The 19,517-nt window shown below is 37.8% G+C and overlaps 1 protein-coding gene across 1 annotated transcript in view; it reads left to right on the top strand.

Moving 5' to 3' along the window:
- The window catches only part of NAALADL2 (N-acetylated alpha-linked acidic dipeptidase like 2), a gene marked incomplete at both ends in the record, with an annotated part of 350,941 nt that overhangs the window by 308,973 nt on the left and 22,451 nt on the right, over nucleotides 1-19,517 (top strand). The window contains one exon of the mRNA XM_084267228.1: nucleotides 16,805-16,898. Coding sequence (XP_084123354.1) covers nucleotides 16,805-16,898 — 94 coding nt within the window. The remainder of the gene's footprint in view (nucleotides 1-16,804; nucleotides 16,899-19,517) is intronic.

Here is a 19,517-nt window from a genome sequence, read left to right as displayed (position 1 = left end):
ACAAAAAAACATTATGAAAATACATATTATTTGCAGTAAAAGCAAAACTGGAAGCTTTGACTATTTTTGCTTATTTTTATGAAGATTATTGTATATTTTGGCTATGAGTATGTCTGACTTCTCTCACTGAGGCACTCAAGTGCTTCAGAATTGGATTAGAAAACAAAGAACGGAACTGAGTATCTGGGTGAGTATCACAAAAATGGAAACGTGAAATTTTGCTCAGTGTCTTAAAGTTTAAAACTTTCTTTTTTCTGCTTATAGTTCAGGCTATGTACTTTTACTGTGCTCTAGCATTTGGAGAGGACAAAAAGAAGCAGAAATTACAATAAGACATGTGCTGTGTTCTTTCACTAAATTGAGAATTCAGTTGTCCTGTGGAGATATTTTGTCCAGTAGCCTAGTTCCTGTTTAGGGATAGTTTTCCTACAAAGATAGATGTTATTTGATAAATCCTGTAGGAATGTGGTTGGTTTTTCGCCATTTTTCAGCTGCTGTCAAGAAATGGTTTTTGAAGGCCCATCATGTCTGTCTTCATGGTTCTATTTGCTGCTTGCGCTTGCTTTGTCTCAGTTACTGTTAAGATGTACAGGTAAGTTTTTGAGTAAGTGTGAGCATAAATGAAATGATAAATGTGCTTCTGTTCACTGGAGAATGTCTGCATGATTAGTATGTTAGAAAAGCTGTGACACACTGCTGTAAAATGTTTCATTTCTATCTTCAAGTTATGTAGATTTCAGGTTGAATTGGTTCACTGACGTGGATCATAGAAATAAAGCTGGTCTTCTGAGAATATTGTAGGAACAACAACAAAATTCCCCACCTCTTTGGCTTGAAGTGTGCCCTGTACTTGCCATGACTTTCCAGTTTCTCATTCAGAGCTATCATTGTGTCTTTTATAGTACCTGAGAAAAAGTGATTTTAGTGATACCTCTTAAAGCTTTAGTACTTTTGGAAGGTGAGGACATATTTGACCCAAGTAACGTTCTCACAGTCCTCACTGCTGTAACACGTGAATCTAATCCTTGACAGTGCTCAGTTGCTGGATACACAGCCTGTACAAACTGGGAAAGGCAGTTCCCTATTTCACAGCATGAGCCTGAAATCAGTAGTCTCCAAATTTGATTCATGTTTGAGGAAGCTAGCAACATGGCACTACATGTATTATAACCTGGTTGTACTGTCTGGCTTAATTTGCTTACCTACACCATCTCATGCTCCCTATAAATCTTCGAGAACACTGCAAAATGTCTTCATTGACAGTACCTAAGTAGTAGTCCTTGGTTATGCTTAAAGATGCTTCATAAGCAGAACATTTTTGGAATCAAGAAGCTGCTAATAAGCAGCTTCCATATCCTTATTCCCATTTATTTTTTCCTACTTCCGTATTGTCTAATGTAATCAGTTAAACTTGTGTAAATAACTTCTAAACAGAGGATTGAAAGATGTGATACTGTAATACCTCACACAGTCACGTGTTCTTTATATTACTCGCAAGTTATGTTTCAGATACTCAAATCCAGTTAGTAGTCTCACCTTAATTTAAAAGTGACATACACATTGAGAACCCTCTCAGAAAATATCTTTTCTGAAAGATTATTTTTGTTTCATTTCTATGCAAACAGCTTATGATGTTAGTTTACTTTTGTATTTAGTTTTTCTTTGGGCCATGTCTGTCAATAGTTTTCTTGCGCTTCATGCATTTCTGGTAGAGGCTGTTGGCAGGGTAGAAACCTGAGGAGCACTCCACTTTAGAACTCAGCTTGTCCTCCCTCAGAACATAGGTCTTCTGTGTGACTTGTATAAGGCGTAGGAGAAACAAGGAAGGGGTGATGAAAAATTGGAAAACTGGATAAATATAGTAATTTGATTTGCAGGTTAACACTTGCCATTTTCATGACAAGGCAGAGAAAGCAGTGAAATTCCAAAGACTGGGAAGAGTTGTAGGCTGTGTTCTGTTCACAGCTTGGACAATTCACCAAAGTCTCCTAGAAACTATAGAAAGCACATCCTTGATATTTAGCTGCCTTTTTTACCAACTTTGGAGCAATTCAGGCTGTTTGGTGAGAAGGTAACAAAGTTTCATGCTGATAGAAGGAAATATTTTTTCTAACCTTACTTTTGAAGTCTTCAAATTCATTGAAATTTTTCTGTATTAGAAGGGGAAAAAATAATGACCATTTATTCTCTGCAGTCTTTGCCTGACCTGTTCCAAACTATTTGAACTTAAACTAAGCAACTTGTTAGTAATTAATTAGTAATCCTGTGTGCCAAAACTTCATTTTTGGGACATATGATTTGCCTGTATTTTCTGAAGAACAGAACAGATACAAAGCCATTGGGAAGTATATATACCGATCTGTAATTGTGTTTCCTGAACTCTTATTTTACCCTATTTTCGATGGTCGTAATAGACTTTCACGCTTACGTTCTTATACGACTAGTTGGATCTTAAAAATTATTAAACTGTGACTTTGAGAATGAAAAACTAATAACTTTAAAATTACTGTCTGTTCCAATAATCTTAGCTTTGGTAGTCCCTGAAAAGGTAGCAGAACTAGAAATCTTCCTTTTAGAGGTCACGTAGGAAATACTGAAGATGATCTTGAGTCACGTGGTTTTAATAAAACCATTTTTCGTGTTAAGAAAGAAGCTCTCGCTTTCAGTTTGGCTGATCTATTCCACTGAGACTGAGTTATGTTATTTGGGTTTTTTTCAAGGCTTAGTGGTTTTAATTCAAACAGTAATGAAGAGAAGAATGCAAACCACATCCTTTACACTGCTAAACAGCAACAGTAATATGTTTATATTGTTTATAAAATGTATTGAACTGCCTAATCCATAGCTCACTGAAGCTGCATGCAGAATCATAGCAGTAGTATATAATCAGGCTTTGCTGACTTTTTTTTTAACCCCTCTGAGGTAAAGAAGATCACTTTTCCAGAGAAGTGGATTGTGAGAGAAAGGATGACAGTGTCAGAGCTGAGATAAGAGTTTAAGGTATCCTGGTGTCCACTCACATCTTAGAGCCAGTAGTTGCTTTTGAAAGATTTCTCCAAAGCTCAAGGTCCATTTTCAGAAGCGACTGGTGGTACTGGCAGAGAAGCAGGGTGGGATTTGGCTGCCTTGCTGACTCTTTCAGTTACCAGCTTTTTTAGTATCTGTCATCTAACCTGGTGTGGGGAAACATACTCCAGTTAGTACTCTCCAGCAGCTCAAGTAGGTGGATCTTAGCAGAGTAAAAGCCAAAATGAATTCTGAAATTTTCTTTTCCTTTGGCTTTTAAAGCCAGGTTTCAGCCATGCTGTCTTAATCAGTAAGGCAAAGAGACAAGACTATATATTAAGAGTTCTGCTGACCTTGATTGTTTAAGACAAAGCTTCTATGTAGTATGGATGTCTATACATAGATAATTTAATTTAGACATACTTTGTGACATAAAATGACCCTGACTACCTTTTTTACCTCAAACATGAAATCAGCATGGAAATAAAGTATCGTTGATGAGATAGTATGAATTGTTACGGTGAGGCATGCTAACTGAAGTTAGATTTCAGAACATGTGAATTACCACAACTTGTATAGCTTAAGATAAAGAACTTTGAGATCATTTAGTCCATTCCTGCCAGTACAGAATACTTACTTCCTTTCTTTCTTGCTTGTACTTCACTATTAAAGAGAAGGGTCTTTTGCCACATTGCTCAATAAACTGTTCCACAATCCAGAATGACTACTGCCACAGGTTTTTTCCTTCTCTTATTCAACACAAATAGTTTTTACTTAATTACATTACTTTTGGTTGTTTCTTCTAATTTTTACTTGGAAACTTGAATTTCCTGTAACTGCTGTGTTCTTAATTTCTTTGGTAAAATACTCCTTTATTTTGACATCAAAGAATTCTGATATACATTAGCACTTTAATTACAAACTACAGAATGATAACAGAATGAATAGGGTGAAGGTTCTTTTAGACTAGCAGGGCTGACAATTAAAAAGGCTTTTTTCATGACTTGCAGCATAGCCTATTCTTTTTTTGTTAAATATGGATATTATTGTAATTGAAGATTAATAATCACTAATAGCTACTGGGCTCTCTTAATGTAATATTCTGCACAAATAAACCCCTCTGCTTAGATGGCACCACTCTTCCCCTTCATTCCCTCTTTTGCAAATGTCAGTTGTTACTTGAGCAGAAAAAGCAATAAGTTTAATGGATGGCGTATGGTTAAACCTCTGTCTCATGGACACAGGGGTTTTGTGCAGGGAAATGCTGGAGGACTACAGGTAAAACAAGTATTACCAAAATCACAGTCTAATGTAATACTGGGTCTAGTGTCTGCTGTTCTCAGAATGGAAGTTTTAAATACTTGGGTATAGGAAGACAGAGAGATGTCTACATGCTGTCTCTTAGGGCAACCCTCCCAAAAGTGGACTGTCACCACTGAGCAGTATGTAATTAGCATCTCCTAGAAACCACAAGATTCACAGTGTCACTTGTCTTGTTCCAAATATTTTAAGAGGTCAGTATTCATAGTGTGTAGTGAAGCTTAAAAGGTGGTAAAAAACTTAGTTTGCTACTTATTACCTACTGCTTCTGGCTCCTGATGAATTCTAAAATCTGTCTTTTTCATTAGGTCCATAAATGAAAACTATTTTTTAATAATTTTTAAAATCCAGTATTGAGTGTGCATTCTGATCAGTTCCTCACCCCAGAACTGCCCCATATCCTTATTATTGAATGAGTGAATGAAAATACTGTTAATTAGAGTTCAGGAGTTGATACAATGTACCCAAGAGATCAGAAGAGTTTCTGTAGGAATTTTTAGTTTCTCTGAATATATACATGAAAACCTTCACAATGTGTTTTGTATTTTTGACATGCAATGTAGGCATAGAGCAAAATGTTCTAGAAATTTCACTCTGATATCAAAACTTCTGAAGATTATTGATGTTTGGTTTAAAGTTGTTCAAGCACATCACATGTCTCTACACATTGCCTTCCTGCTGCAGGGAAGGGGAAAAGAAAATTCTTAGAATCTACAAAGTCTTAATTTTATTTTTAGGTCTGAATACCCAATTTTACCTGGAACTGCATCTGTCTTCAATTTTAACATACAGAAGTTTGTCTGATCTGTCTGTGCAAGTACACTTGCCTATATCGCCTTCGGTGCTATCAGCACTCCCACTGATTTGTACACTGTATCAGTGCCATATTCTGCACAACTTTTTCAGTTTGTGGGACAATTCATTTGCAGTTTTACATAATATGGGGAAATTATGCTGAGTACACACCTGACTGCAGTGTGCTGAAGGACATTGTTCAGTATTTTCCTCTGATACATTTTTATTCTACAGTATTTCTAAATATCTATCCTTTTCTCACTGGACTCATGATCAAACCACTTGTCTGCATTGTAATCTTCTCATCCTGACACATTTGCCTTGCAAGTCTTTTTTCTCCCTGCAATCCATCCACAGTGGTGTTGTTGCCAAAATGCTGCTTTTCAGCTGTCCTTTTAATCTTACCATCTTCTCTTTCAGAAATTCCCCAGGCTCCTCTTTATGCTGTGCAGCAAATTCCAACTTGTTTTTCTTTCTAAATCTTTTGCCTTTTTCAAACCCCACCTCTTCCACTCTCCAGTCTCTACAACAATATCCCTTTCATCATTTTCTTTCAGTACAGTCATCAGATCTCCATCCTTCTTGTCCTTATATTTGGAATGCTCAGGCAAAACATGTCTCTTTCTGCCTGTGTTGATTCTATCGGATGAGCTTGAGATAGGCATCAAGCCTTTTAGGGTAGATGTCTTTTGAATTATTTTCTCAGTCATGAAATGTATTTTTGGTGCTTAGACACTAATGATGATTATAAATAAGATACTTAAAATAGTTAGTACCTGGAGCATCTATGATGCTGTACTGTAGGTAAACATTGATTTATGTTTTTTTTCTTAACATCAACTGTTGTCATTTGAGCAAGTAGTAACATTTGCTGCTGTGTTGTAAGATTATATGCTTCTAAAACATGCTTCTCCCTTTAATCTTTGTGGTTGCTATTATATCATCTTGCCTTCATCATTTTAATACAGAGCCCACATAAAGATAGGGTGCAGTGGAATGAAATGGCCCTCATAATTTGACTATCTTAGTAACAGGTGCATTATTACGGTCCCAGATGTGGTGGTAAATTTCAATTCCACCTTCAGATGGTATGAGTTTTATTGCTAGGGTTCCTTATGGTTTTTGAGGCCATTCTCAGTACAGTACATTCTTCTGAGTTTTCTTTCTCTGTTTATAAAAATACTCTGTGATGAGAAACATTGTTTGTTAGGTCTTTATTCACTGTTGTTCGGGGACAAGTTTGAAAGGTGAGGGAGTTTCTTTTTCAGGTAAATTGGTAGCCTCAGGAGCATGCCAGCTAATTATAAAATACTTCAGTAGGTTCATCAAACTGACCTGGAATTCCCTAAGGCTCAAAGAGTTTGTCAGACTTGGCATTTTCCTCAAGCCTGAGGGGAGCTTGTTCAGTCCCAAACATATTCATCTTTAATTAATGTTTTCTTTTTAAAAGAAAACCACTAGTCTTCCCCACCTTTATTTGTTAAGTTATACTATTTAATTACAAGAGGAGGAATGAGATCTCCTTTTGAGATTTAAATTTCAATTTATTACTGTAAGTCACCCGATTACCTCTTATTCTATGTATTTTGCACACACTGAAGAGTGAATATTCCAATTCTAAAAGTACTGTGAAAAATTCACAGAAATTGTGTCTTTGAATTATGATACCAGTAAGAAGCTTAAATCCCTTTCTGACTTGGTAACTACCATGCAAGTATATCCAAGAGTAGGTATATAACTAATTGAAGTAACTGCCTAACAAGGAAATTGAGCCTCTTTGTGGATATTGGAGTATACCCTGGTGTCCAGGGGTGCCCTCAGTATAATTCCTTCCATCTTCTCTGTGAGCAATATATGATGATGTATTTTGAGCTTGCTTTGGATCCTCAGCACTGTGGTTCACTAGTGTCTCTCCCTCAGGACTAGTCTGTCATGTTTAATGAACTGTCAGTGCCCAAGTCCTCACTGATTGGGGTGACCTAAGTGGAACAATTTGAAGCATCTTTGCATCAAGAGGTGGCAAGAGAGAAAAGAACAATATTTTCTCTATATAACTATTAAATATCTTGGCTTCCCTGAGTTTGAGAGGATGGAGGGACTTTGATAGGTAACGTTTTGGTGGATCTTTTCATAATGCTTATGCTGTTGAGTCTATGCTGAGTTAACTGAGTTGTCCAAGTTCGTCAAGGAACCATTGCCTCAACCCCTTATTGATGCTTTTCTTCAAGTTCTCAAACTCTGTTTTACATCCGTTGTCCCTGGTTCTCCCAAATCCTGTCTGTCTCTCTCTCGGACTGGCTGCTACATACCACACATTCTTTTTCTCAGTATAGCTGCTTGGAAGATGTCATAATTGAAAATAAAATTCATGCAAAACAGAATGTAGTTTAAGGCTCCTGTTACAGCATTTCCTCATTCTCTTCTCACAAATCTCCATCGTCAAGTCTGACTCATTTTAAAGGTCATGCTATGCAGTGAGTTTTTAAGGATGGCAGCATATTAACACATCTCAGTGTCCTGATAGCGTGATTGTTAACATTGAAAAAGTGTATAAATGAAATGGGGATAGATGAGGAAAAATAGAAAAACTGTATTGTCACAATAATGGAAGAAGAAGAATAATGAACATCAAGGAGAATGTGTTAGGTACTGAAGCAGATTATATGCGTTATTTTAATTAAGAGTGCCTAATAGTACATATGGTTTCCTTTGAATAATAATTGCATGCTGATGAAGTGTGATTAGAGATTTTTTTTTTTAGGAGTTCAATTAAATCAAATCCATTCCTGTAAAAAGGGGAGTGATTAAAAAGATGATATCAAGGTCTAAACTGAAAGCTATGGTTGAAGTTTCCTATTGCAGATTTCTTTATTATTGAACTCTGATGACTATTATCTAGTTTTTAACAATGCCACAAGTTTCAGACTCCTGCAGATTCTGCAGCACTGTCTGTACACATGGAGTAGAAACTCAGCAGTTATTTGGATGTCCTTGAATGTATGATCCTGGGATTGGTCCTAATTCAGAAAGATTCTTGGTTCATGTATCTTGAAGCAAATGTGAAGATACTTTGATTAATTAGAACTGTAAGAGAACACACTGTTTGCTAGACTGGTTTGTGTTTCTGCAGAGTGCTTGTGAACCCGGGTGATTAAATGCAGACTTGCACTGCTGCTTATTTCATCTGCTAGTCATTACTGTCTGACTTGTAAGGCTCGTAGACCAGCAGGACCCAGCCAACTGTCTGGCAACTGGTAACAAAATTATCCATTATCTTGTTATCATCTTGTCCTATCATCTTGTGCCTTGATTATCCTGTATTGTGAAGAATGAGGGCTGCTTGTGCTAACATACTGATGGGAGACTCAAACACATATGTAAGTCAGGGAATGGTACTGATACTCAGGAATAGGTAGCAAACACAATGAAGGCATTTAGTAGCATGGAAGAGAGTGATGTCCAAGCTGTTAATCACAGCAGCCTGCATTTTCATACCACTACACAGGACTCTCCACTGATAAATCGTGTCTGATACATCATTCTGAGATGACGCTTGCTTTCTTGTCCTAAAACGTGTGCACTGTTAGCTCGCTGCATGTCTCACCCTTCAGATGTCTGTGTTACACATGCAAATAAAGAGAAAAACTAAGCTAGGTAGTTTTGCTTTAAAGTAGTAAAGAACTGTCCAAGATGCAATTTCTGTACATGATCATTGTCATCAGAGATCTTTGCCTCTGATATGCAGAAATAAATTTTACTTCATGTTTTATTATATAATTCTCTTTCTACCAGGACAATAGCTAAACCTGTTTCCTGAGGACTGCCCATAACCAGCTTCAGGCAGTTAACATTGCTTCTTTAAAAAGGATCTAGCGCTAGTTTTCCCATCCTCCTGCTACACCTGAAGAGGGTCAGAGAATGAAAGCGTTTAAAGGTCACTTTCTGGTGCAGTGATGGCATCAGGGTTGATGGGAATGCTATATCCAAATCATTCCGCTTTAAAGCAAAATTTTCTCTACTTGTCACTCCCAAAGTCTGCATCCGGTAACCACAGCAACCTGGTGCTAAAGTTGGAGGCAAAAAGGAATTAACACTAGAACAAACTTCTAATAATCTCTTTAAGAAACCTAGCATGAGGGCTTGTAATGATTTAAAGATTTGTATTGTCATGGGGTGACCTCTTCCCCCGGAGATCAGGAAGTGCAGAAGAGCATTATGTTATATCCTTTTGCATGCTCTTAACTACACACACTAGGGAAAAGTGACTAATGTTTTTTTTAACAAGAGGCTTGAATCCAGTGGCCCTTCTAGAAGTTAATTTGACACTTTCTTTGTGCCTAGATAGCACTAGAATTTGACGTGCATAAATATAAAATGCATGATTAGAAACTCTTCACAAGATTATTGATACCTACGTACTTCAAAGACATGCAACTTCTGTTTATGTGAGAGAAAAAAAAATAAAGCGCTTGAGAAACTCTTCCTTTCTAGCTACACTTCCACAGTGCCCACGTAAGGGACAAGTTTGAATGGTGAGGGAGTTTTTTTCAGGTAAATAGGTAGCTTCAGGAGCATACCAGCTAGTTGTAAAATATTTCAATAAGTTCATCAGACTTTGCAGTTCACTTCATGGCTTCCTGTGTAAGCATCAACCCAGTGTGTTCTGCACAGCCATAAAGTCCTTCTGCCACCCTTCCAAACAACCTGGGTTGAGTACCAGTTCATTTACGCAGGGCCATGCCTAACTCCATACAGCTTTTCTCGTGGAAGTTGAGTTAATAATCTCTGTGCGCTGCTGTGCAGCACTGAGAGAAGCTGCAATGGGCCAGAATTCAACCCAGTTCCCAGGCTCGGAGTGGAGCTAGTCAGGGAAGAAGTGTACTACCCGCAGGTGAAGCTTGAATCTGGGGCATCACTTTTAGTCTGACTAGTCATGCCTAGGGCCTGTTTGTGTCCTTGGTGTCTGGCATGTCCCATAGCAGTGAGCTCCAGAGCACAGTGATATCTGTCAGGACACAAGGCACCTCTGCCCACTCTGTGCTGTGTTGCTGTGAGAAGAGTGGCATGATGACCCTCTGATGTCCTCCCTGACATCCCTTTCATTGGTCTGGAGAGAACACATTGGTGAGTGGAAAAAAACTTGGTATAACCTTCTGGAGTTATAACCCAGAGCATGGGGTATAATCACTCACTAGATATAAATACAATTTAACATATATTTTAAATATACATGTATTAGCAGATTCACTTAAGTGCACATAAGTATACACAAAACATGAATTTCTGTATAATTTCTATAAATATTGTTTAAAATGTAGGATTTTCTGCATGTGCATGGAAAATGCAGCAGAGATAAGCATGAGTTTCTTTTTTGTGCAAGCAATTGAAAACAGTGGGATGAATGTTCCCTCCCAGCTGTGAGTGAAATCTATAGAAAATGCATTTTCACTGCTCTAAGTGCTGGATATATTACTAAGTTTGCCAACAAAATTAGATTTTAAGCAAATTAATCACTTGATACTTATGACCTTGATTTCTCAGTCCCTGAGAAATCTCATCATGAGCCATGCAGAAAATGTAACATAAGATCAATGATCCCTGAAGTCCCTTCCAACCCAAAGCATTCTTTGATTCCACAATTCTGTGATCATGTAAATAGAGATCTTCCATACTCCAGCAGGGGCCCGAGCTACCAGCATTTGGGTGTATCTGAAGGCATAATTTTTGGGATGCCTAACACCGTGTGCCATCGTAACACAGTTAAGTGTGATTTGCTGTGCACAGGGTGCCTACAATGAGGGAGAACCCATGTTTTGTTCACTAGCACAGTTACCTTTTCATCAGTATTTTCTATACTACAAGTAAATAAACCTATATTAAAGTATAGAGGGGGGTATCGAGATAAAGTATTTAATATTTGTAAGACTCCTACTTTCCTTGGTCAGAAACAGCTGTCTGTTACGAATTACTATGCTCTAGTTCATCAGCCGTAGCCATAGATTCATTGTACTCCTTTGTCAGAGAGCCCTCTACCGACCTAAAATACAGTATGTTGAACTGAATGTCAGATACCCCAAAATATCGTCTGACCTGCAGTGTAATATATAGTATATATATGCCCTGGCACCGAAGTAGATTTCAGTGAGAACAAAAATACATACGGTAAGTACTACTGAATTTTTGAGAAGTTCTGAATTTTCAGAAGTTGGCAGTTTTAGTGCAAAGCAAACATCTGTTTTGTGACCACATTTCTACTACTTTGGCTAATCAAAGGAATACATGCTTCTTCAGAAAAACACAGCACCAGAGAACTGGTTTTCTCATGCTCTTTTCTCTGGCTCCTCTTGTATGAGTCAATTAACTTTTTTGGGGGGTGATGAATATAAGGAAAACAACAGTGCAGGCTGATTATGCAGGAAATTTTACTACAGTAAATTGAGAGCCCAGTATTAAAAGTGCTCATTAATTTATCATGACTCTCACGATTGCTGCCATTCATCCAGCAATGCGAGGTGCTGGAATTATGTTATTGCCAGGGAGTCACAAATTTAATTTAAATAGACTCAATTTCTCAAGCTTAATTAAAAAACTCTGATAACATGAAGGAAGTCAGGGTGGTGGGCAGCACAGTGGGGAGGGGGGAACCAGCAGAAAGCAAATTCAGGAAATTTGCCTGTATTATCAAAAATATTTAATTTTGCAGGGTGAAGAGGTTGGGGAAAGCTGATTATTTGAACAATTGAGATTGCTAATGTTGTGGTTCTGAGAGGGAATCTTAATATTTGCGGAGATTTATTGCTTTTTTTTAACATGGGTCTGGACACTATGTTTGGGTTACTGTCAGAAGCTCTCAGCAGGTTACTACTAGTCAGCAGTGTGAGAAGAGAGACTCCTTGATGAAAAATATGAGCACCTGAGATTAGAGAGCACAACAGCCAACCACAAAAGCTGTAACTTTTCATTCACTTTTGCAATAAAAAAGAGGAAGAACAGTTATTTTCAACACACTGTTACTGATCACCCTAAACAGCGCAGTATCTTCCCATGCTCTTTCCTCATCTGTGAACCCGCTGGATAATGTGTGAAGGGAGAGGTGCAAGGTGGGAGGGCAAATGTGACTCAAAAAGATTAATGCTTGATGCCAAAGGACTTTGAGGCTCAGAGCTCAAACAAGTGCCACACACTGATTGGTTGCAAGGATTGTTTGGATCTGTAGTAGGGACTCTAACCTACAGAGGTCTGCTGAGTTTGTAGTTGAGAATCTACACAGGTCTACTCCACTACCTTGCTGCATTATCTGCTTTCTCCTGTGAGTCGCTACATTTTTGGTAGATTAGCTGCTATGTGGATGCTCGTTTTCTCTAAAAGTGCACAGGTTTAAGTAGGGTAAAATGCCATTAATATTCATAGAATAAAATGAGACATGAAAATCCTGAAAATTATGGAATGTAGGAAAGAAGAAAAGAGGTTTATGGCTTGAAATACAAAGGAATTGCCGCTGCGAAATTCAGGTCTCGAGTATCTGTGTCTAATGCATTCCAGCAGGTAAAACTGGAGTACAGCTCTACTGAAGAGCTGTGTTCACACAAGGATAAACATGGCAGTTTACCTGATTTTTTAAGTTACGTTGTTTGTAACTTGGCATATGAAGAGATCTGAGATGTCTGTTTAGATTTTAGCACTCTTAATGTAACTAAAAATGTCCTAAAGGCTCAGCACTTACACCCACTGAGGTTTACACAGCGCACAGGCTAGATATAGCACACCGTTCCAAATTGCACTAGACAAAAACAAACCCTAAACACAACTGGGAAGCAAACTTCTGTGTTAAAGAAACTGCCAGCGCGCTATAAGCTGATGTTTATTCTAGCAGATTGATCTCTACGGAGCATAATATTTTCATATCTTCCTTTCCACTAAATATGTTTTTATTTTATTCATCTTGCAAGTCTCTTGTCATACGACAGAAGGGAAGATGGGTTGCTGTGCCTGCGTTGTCTGCAAAACCTGGTAACATTTAAGATGGTCATCACAGCATGCCCCAAAACCAAAACTCAATCTGTGGAAAAAAGACTGGGTGGAGCCTTTCACGGTTTTGTATACTGGATAATAAGTATTCATTTTTTTTTAATTATGCATGCCAATAGATGTGCTTTGAGTTGTTAGTAGGCAGCTTGGGAATTTGAGGAAACACGTGGCCTGGAAAACTGAATTTAACTCAACTGAAAATCCAGGTGTGACACAGTTGATCCCCCAAACTCCATTTTAGGGTTTTTTTCCTTATTTATATTGTAGAACAGCTAAAAAAATAAAGGATGTGTATAATTTACATAGACTAACATATTGTGTGTATTTAATCCAGTTGTTATTTTATTGTCACAGTATTTATAAGATTGGTGCAGGTCTGCCTGATGTCCCTGTGAGCTGATGTCTGTAGTGAAATTCGGTTCCCAAGTTGGGTAGAACTGCACAAAGATGTAGTTCCTCCTCAATGAGAAGTTTCTGATAGTGTGGAAGAGAGAAGAACCTAGGGCTTCATTTAGGGAGTGTCACCTGATACGGTCTTGTCTTTACAACTAGAATTACTCATGATTTTTAAATTGTATAAGAAAAGCATTTCAGCATCAATTAGCATTAGAACTATACTTTTTTTTTTTAGGCTTGATAATTGTGCATATGTAACATCAATTATTGTGCGTATTGTGCATGTATTATTATGTATAAACGCCATTCGAGAAGTTGTCATTAGCATTATAACCAGTTCAGTATGGGAATAGAATCAATTATGCTGCTTTAGCATTTCACTTTATGAGAAAATTGTTGTCTTTACTCTTTGCTAAGCTATTCTTGCATTTAATAATTCAATAGTCAGTCTGAACCATTTTTCAACAGGGAAAAGGGGGCAGAAGCTTGTCTTTATTTTCCATGTATATTCAGTGTTGTACTCAGGGGAATGGTATATCCAAAAATAAGACTATAAATAAGAAATCAGTAGCCTTTTCTGTCTTGCTGCATTATGTGGGTTTGATATATGCTTCTGCAGCATTATTACTTACTCTGTTGAAATCAATGCTCTGAGCTTTCCTTTATGTGATTGATTTCTTCCAGATTAGCCTACAAAGTACGTGATTTAATAAACACCGGTGTTACCTATTTACTAACACAAATGTCTGCAGTATTACATACAGAGATACTATAGAGTTTCCAAAATGCTGCAGTCAGTCATAAGATCTTGATGGTATAACTTTATTTGAATAGGAAAGAGAAAACAAGTTTGGTCTTATGTAGTCAAAAGCAAAATACAGTTGCTTGTAGGAAATAGAAGGCAAGAAAATGTAAAAGTCAAGCCAGATTCTGTAGGAGATAATGATGGAAAGAAAAGATGCTTACTAGGGTGTTCTCCTTTATGATGCAACTTTCATGCCTCAGGAAAGAAGCATTTTTTTCCATATTTTTGTGTTCTTAAACATTGTGGAAACAGATTGAAAAGTATCAGTAGCACCCTGTAACTGCTCATGTACCTCCCTATACCTATGAATATGTACATTGCATTACCATTTAGTGAAGGTTTTTGCAGAAATGGGGTGTCAGGGAAGAATTCAAATGTTTAGTGTGATACAGCACTATTTAGGAGTCAGTGGGTTTGGGCTCCAGATAGAATGCCTCCTCTCTAATAGGGCTTTATATCATTGCCACAGTTGCTTTTCCATAGCAACTTGCAGGTTGTTCGTGCTCTGAGCAGCTATGCCTCTAAGGAGTTTCATGGAGGACAGGGAAAGATTTTGCATTTGGACAGTTAGAACCATTTTTTTGCAGTTACTTATTTCTGGATTATATGAACCTGATCTGGATGCTGTTTTGTACTGATTGCTGTTTGCCCTAACAATTTTATTTTTTTTAATTTCTGCAATACTTCTCTCATGTTCTGCACACCAAGGTTTTCTAATGTTTTTCACCCCAGAGACTTTTGTGTGTAATCACTGATAGAAAACATGATGGCCTTCGAGCTTTAATGGCCCATGCAGTTGGGAAGTTTGGGGAAAAATTTCATGAGCGATTACTGTGTAATCTTGTAACACAGATGTCCAAATGGTGTTTTTCATCGTCCTTCAGGTTTACTCTGTTTTATGTAGTTTTTCTGATACTAGCCTGACATATCATCATTATTCCTATTTTTTTCTTGCTGTATATATGGTGGGTTGTGTTTATTTGTTTTTCTTAATGCCTTTTGTAATACTGTATTCTGTAGAGGTAAATCTCAATAGCTTCACAGTATGTATGTGCTCAGATACAGGTTGCAGCCTGATATACAGCATGTTGCCTCAGTGTCTGTACCCAAATGAGTCTGTGGCCAGGTCAAAATACAGCATTTCTTTAATGCTTTTAGAAATGTAGTTGGAGTTCTATTAATCTTTCTTCAGGAAACTTGTATTTTTTGATATTACCCTGTTTTCATCCACTTTCCTGGGAGATGTTTTCCTTTTCAATTGCCATACTGCTGTTTTTAATATCACTTAGCATTGTTGTCTTTTCCTGCTACTTTGTATGGTGAAATTAAAATACCACTTTCAGCACAGAAACTATCATATTGCTTTTGAAGGATAGATATTACTCTAAACCCCCCAACACCTTGGGTAGTATTGTACAATATGATTCTATTCAGTCCACATTTTTATCAACACGATCACCATCACCTGCAGCCATTGTTCCATTTTAGAGCACAGCCCTACAGGTATTTTTTCCCTGTTTGCAATATCGGGCTATGAAGAAGATGAATGAAAGTTTCTTGCATGTTTTTGTCAGTGTGTTTTTATAGCTCCCACGAACAGTGATGGACTTGGCAGCCCAGAGACTGAAATACTCTGTTTAATCACAGGCTAGGTATAGTTCAGCAGAAAGACATATTTCTATACACAGCCCCTGTAGCATGTCTAAGCCTTGAGCTGGATAGCCTATCTTCTATCAGTGGAAAAAAAGCATTCGGGCCAGTCAGTCCCTGGCCTCATCTCTGGAACCGCTGAAAAGAAGCATTCATGCCATTGAGTTTCATGACAGGTGCTAACGTCTAGTTGGAGTGGACTAAGAGTTCCCTTTCACTCACTGGGGATTTTTGTCTGTAAATTGCTGAGAGAATGTAGCAGTCTATCCAGTTTGGAAGTTGTACATCTGTGTGCATCAAGTTGTCACGTATCTCTTCAAAAGGCAGTAGGTTTCCCTGTCAGCTCATGTTTAGTCGTGGACTTGATCTTGAAGCTCATTAATGTCTGTGGGGTTTTGGGGTTTTTTTTCTTGTGTAAAATCTCAAAATCCAATAGCTAAAACGAGGGCACTAGGTAGAACAGTATCCCTGTTGCAGTTTTTAGAATGTGGAGATGTTTTCTCTGAAAACAAAGCAAAACAAAGGCACTTCAGAGTATCCTGCAGAATCCTGGTCCACAGAAAAAGCACCGCACAGAATTCTTGTGTGTGATCATAAATTCTAATCTCTTACTATTTTTTAATGTATTAGAAAGATGGTGGTCTAGGACATATTCCTTTTCAGAAAGAAATGTTTATGGGGTTTATTCGTTATTCTCTGAAAATACAATGCAATGAAAATATGTGCTATTCCAAAAGAAGTGCTGGCTGTTGCATCTGCTAGAAGTTACCTGACTGTTGTTTGGATTTTTTTTGTATTTTTCAGCTAACAGGACAAGTGACTTTGCACATTGCCAGTGAACCAGTTTTGCCGTTTAATGCCCTCGACATCGCGTTAGAAGTTCAGAACAGTCTTAAAGGTAATTTTTGTTAGAGGAATATTGTTCTCCATTAATACAGGGGGGGAAAAAAAGTCATCTATTGCCTGATGTGGATTTTTGATTTCACTTAAATGATGGCCACTGACTTTACTAGTTAAATGGTGTCGTTACGTAATGCCCAATAAAACACAGACTTCGTTGCTGAATAAAGCCACAAAATGTTTATATTTCTTCTGATGCTACTCTGTCAGTTAAGGAATAATTAGTATTAAAATCACATAACTACAGTCAGAGATACCAACCTCTGTGACTGAACTTGATTTTAATTCCCTGCAAGGCTTTGTTTGGTACAAGCAAGGGAGGGCTTCTAATCCTGTTGCTGTTTGGCTCCTTAATTTTCATAATCATCTTCCTTGTTCGGTTATTCCACTGACCTTCTTGGCAGAGCATGCTAACTTCACTCCTTCATCAGGCATGGCAAAGCAGAGCAGTTTACCAATGTGTATTGTTTGGGTGATTGAGCACTGAGACCCTGGAAGCTCTGAAACTAATCTTGTTGTGTTTGGGTCAATAGGTTGTGGTTAGGGTGGGAGAAAAAAAAAGTTTCTACTTGGAAGGAAAAAAGAAGTGACTGGTAGTTTGGAAATGAGGCAGTTATAATTCTCACAGACACTAGATTTGGCACTGTTTGCTATGAGTAAACTGAATCCCATGATGTGAGAGCGCTCCACCAAGACTGTGGAGCCATTCCTGATATCTCTGGCTTGCCATCTCATTTCTTTTTGTTCAGTTGCCATGTGACCTTTTAGGACTTGATAAAAGCACTGGCACTCTGCTGTCTTTTTGTCTTAAGTTGACAACTGAACCCAATTGAACCAATAGCCCTGGGCTTGAGCTGTTTAAGAGACCACCTTTGCTTCTGGGAGACATTTTTTAATTTTCTCTACAGTTGGTAGAAAACTGTTGGTAAATTACAAGGAATTAACTATATTATATGTTACTAAGATATCCTCTGCTACTATCTAGACCACAAAAGAATAATAAATCTTCTTATCTATTATGAGAAGAATATTTGTCTTCGCTCCAGTCCTGAGGACTAAGGAGAGAGAGAAAATCTGGGTTCTGACACTATCCAGTGCCATCCATCCAAAAAAGCTTTTTCTTTCAGTTTTATCTGTCTTCCTCCTCCCATCCTTTTTCCCCTACAGTTTCCTCATGTCTTAGTGTAGTAAAATGAGATTCAACTCTCCAAAGCTTTACATATAGTTTAGTAGAATGTACGATCTTATCTCAAGCTTCAAGATTTTTTGCAATCTTGAAGTGTTTCCCCTGCATTTCATTCACTCCCTACAGTATAAAGTATCACTTTTTGATAATACACATTCATAGAAGTACGATGCTTTTTCTTTAATCTTTGCCATCCATCACTGTCAAGACCTAGGAGTCAGTAGGCTAGCATTGGTCTGGAATCAGTGAGCATCCAAAAAGACAAGCAATTTTAGCCCTGTTGTGCCATATAAACATTGGTTTAGTTCAGCCTAAGCACAGCAGGGAATGATCATCAGATAAAAAGTGTGGCTCAGCTGGTATTTCTTCAACTGAACATGAGATGTCTGCTATTGTTCCTCCTTTGTTCTTTATTGTGAGTAACAGGAAATGTTGATTTAAACTGACTTTTTCCCTCGAACTTCAGTTAGATCATTTATCTCGACCACTTCAGGGGAGGGAAAATTATTTTCTAGACTGTAGGACCAGCAGGATAAATTTTCTCCCAGCTGTTCACTTTGGAGCTTTTATTTAATGACTTTTCTCATGACTTTCCTGTCTCGTTTATCTCTGACTGGTGTCAAGTAACAGTTTATTTTCATTTTGGAAACCAGTAAGACGATGGTTTTTGTTCTGGTTACTTAAATGAGAAGTTGTACTTTTTAACATGGGTCATAGATTTCTTGTTCATCAAAAGATTTTATGTTGTCTGAGATTTCCACTTCAAAGTTGCATTGTCTTAGTAAACTATTTCCTTTTCCAACTTGATGCAACTTGTAAATGTAGAAAAGGTGAAGGGTGATCTGCTCAATATGCTAAAAGATTTGTTCATTAGGCTTTATTTTGTACTTCTGGGATCTGGTTCAGCCAGTTACTTAAACACACATTTCATTGCCTGTTGGATTTTGTGTAAATACTTGAGTCACAGTTTTGCAGCCTCCTGGATGTCCTCACAAAAGGATATGTGTGTCTTAATATTTGTTGATGCTGCATTTATTTGTGTTTCCAAAGGATTTAATTCTGTAGTGTGGTGGGTATGTGCACTGTAAAAGTCAATAGAAGGTTACTCAACACTTTATAAACCATTTCTTACATTCAGGATAGGCTGGATGGCAGCTTATAGGGAAATGTCATCCACAATGTGTTTACATCTGGCTTGAGGCCTGTTCCTCAGAAAGATGGGAAATGCCTGTTAAGCAACATGTGTTCTCTCTGTTTGCGCGCACCAGATCTCTTGGAAACAAGCTACTGCTTTTGGTTTTCCTGAAAGGGAGGGTTGTGACTGGAGACACATTTCTTTTTGTGCATCTGCTGATGGTCTGATGTTTTAACAGGAAACCTCATGGTCATAAGTGATGTGAGATGGGTTCCAAGACTGAAATCCAGTTCCCC

This window comes from Gallinula chloropus (assembly GCF_964237585.1).
Source record: "Gallinula chloropus genome assembly, chromosome: 8".
NCBI lineage: Eukaryota > Metazoa > Chordata > Aves > Gruiformes > Rallidae > Gallinula > Gallinula chloropus.
The sequence above is the reverse complement of the archived record's forward strand: the minus strand, read 5'-3'. Positions and strand labels throughout refer to the sequence as shown.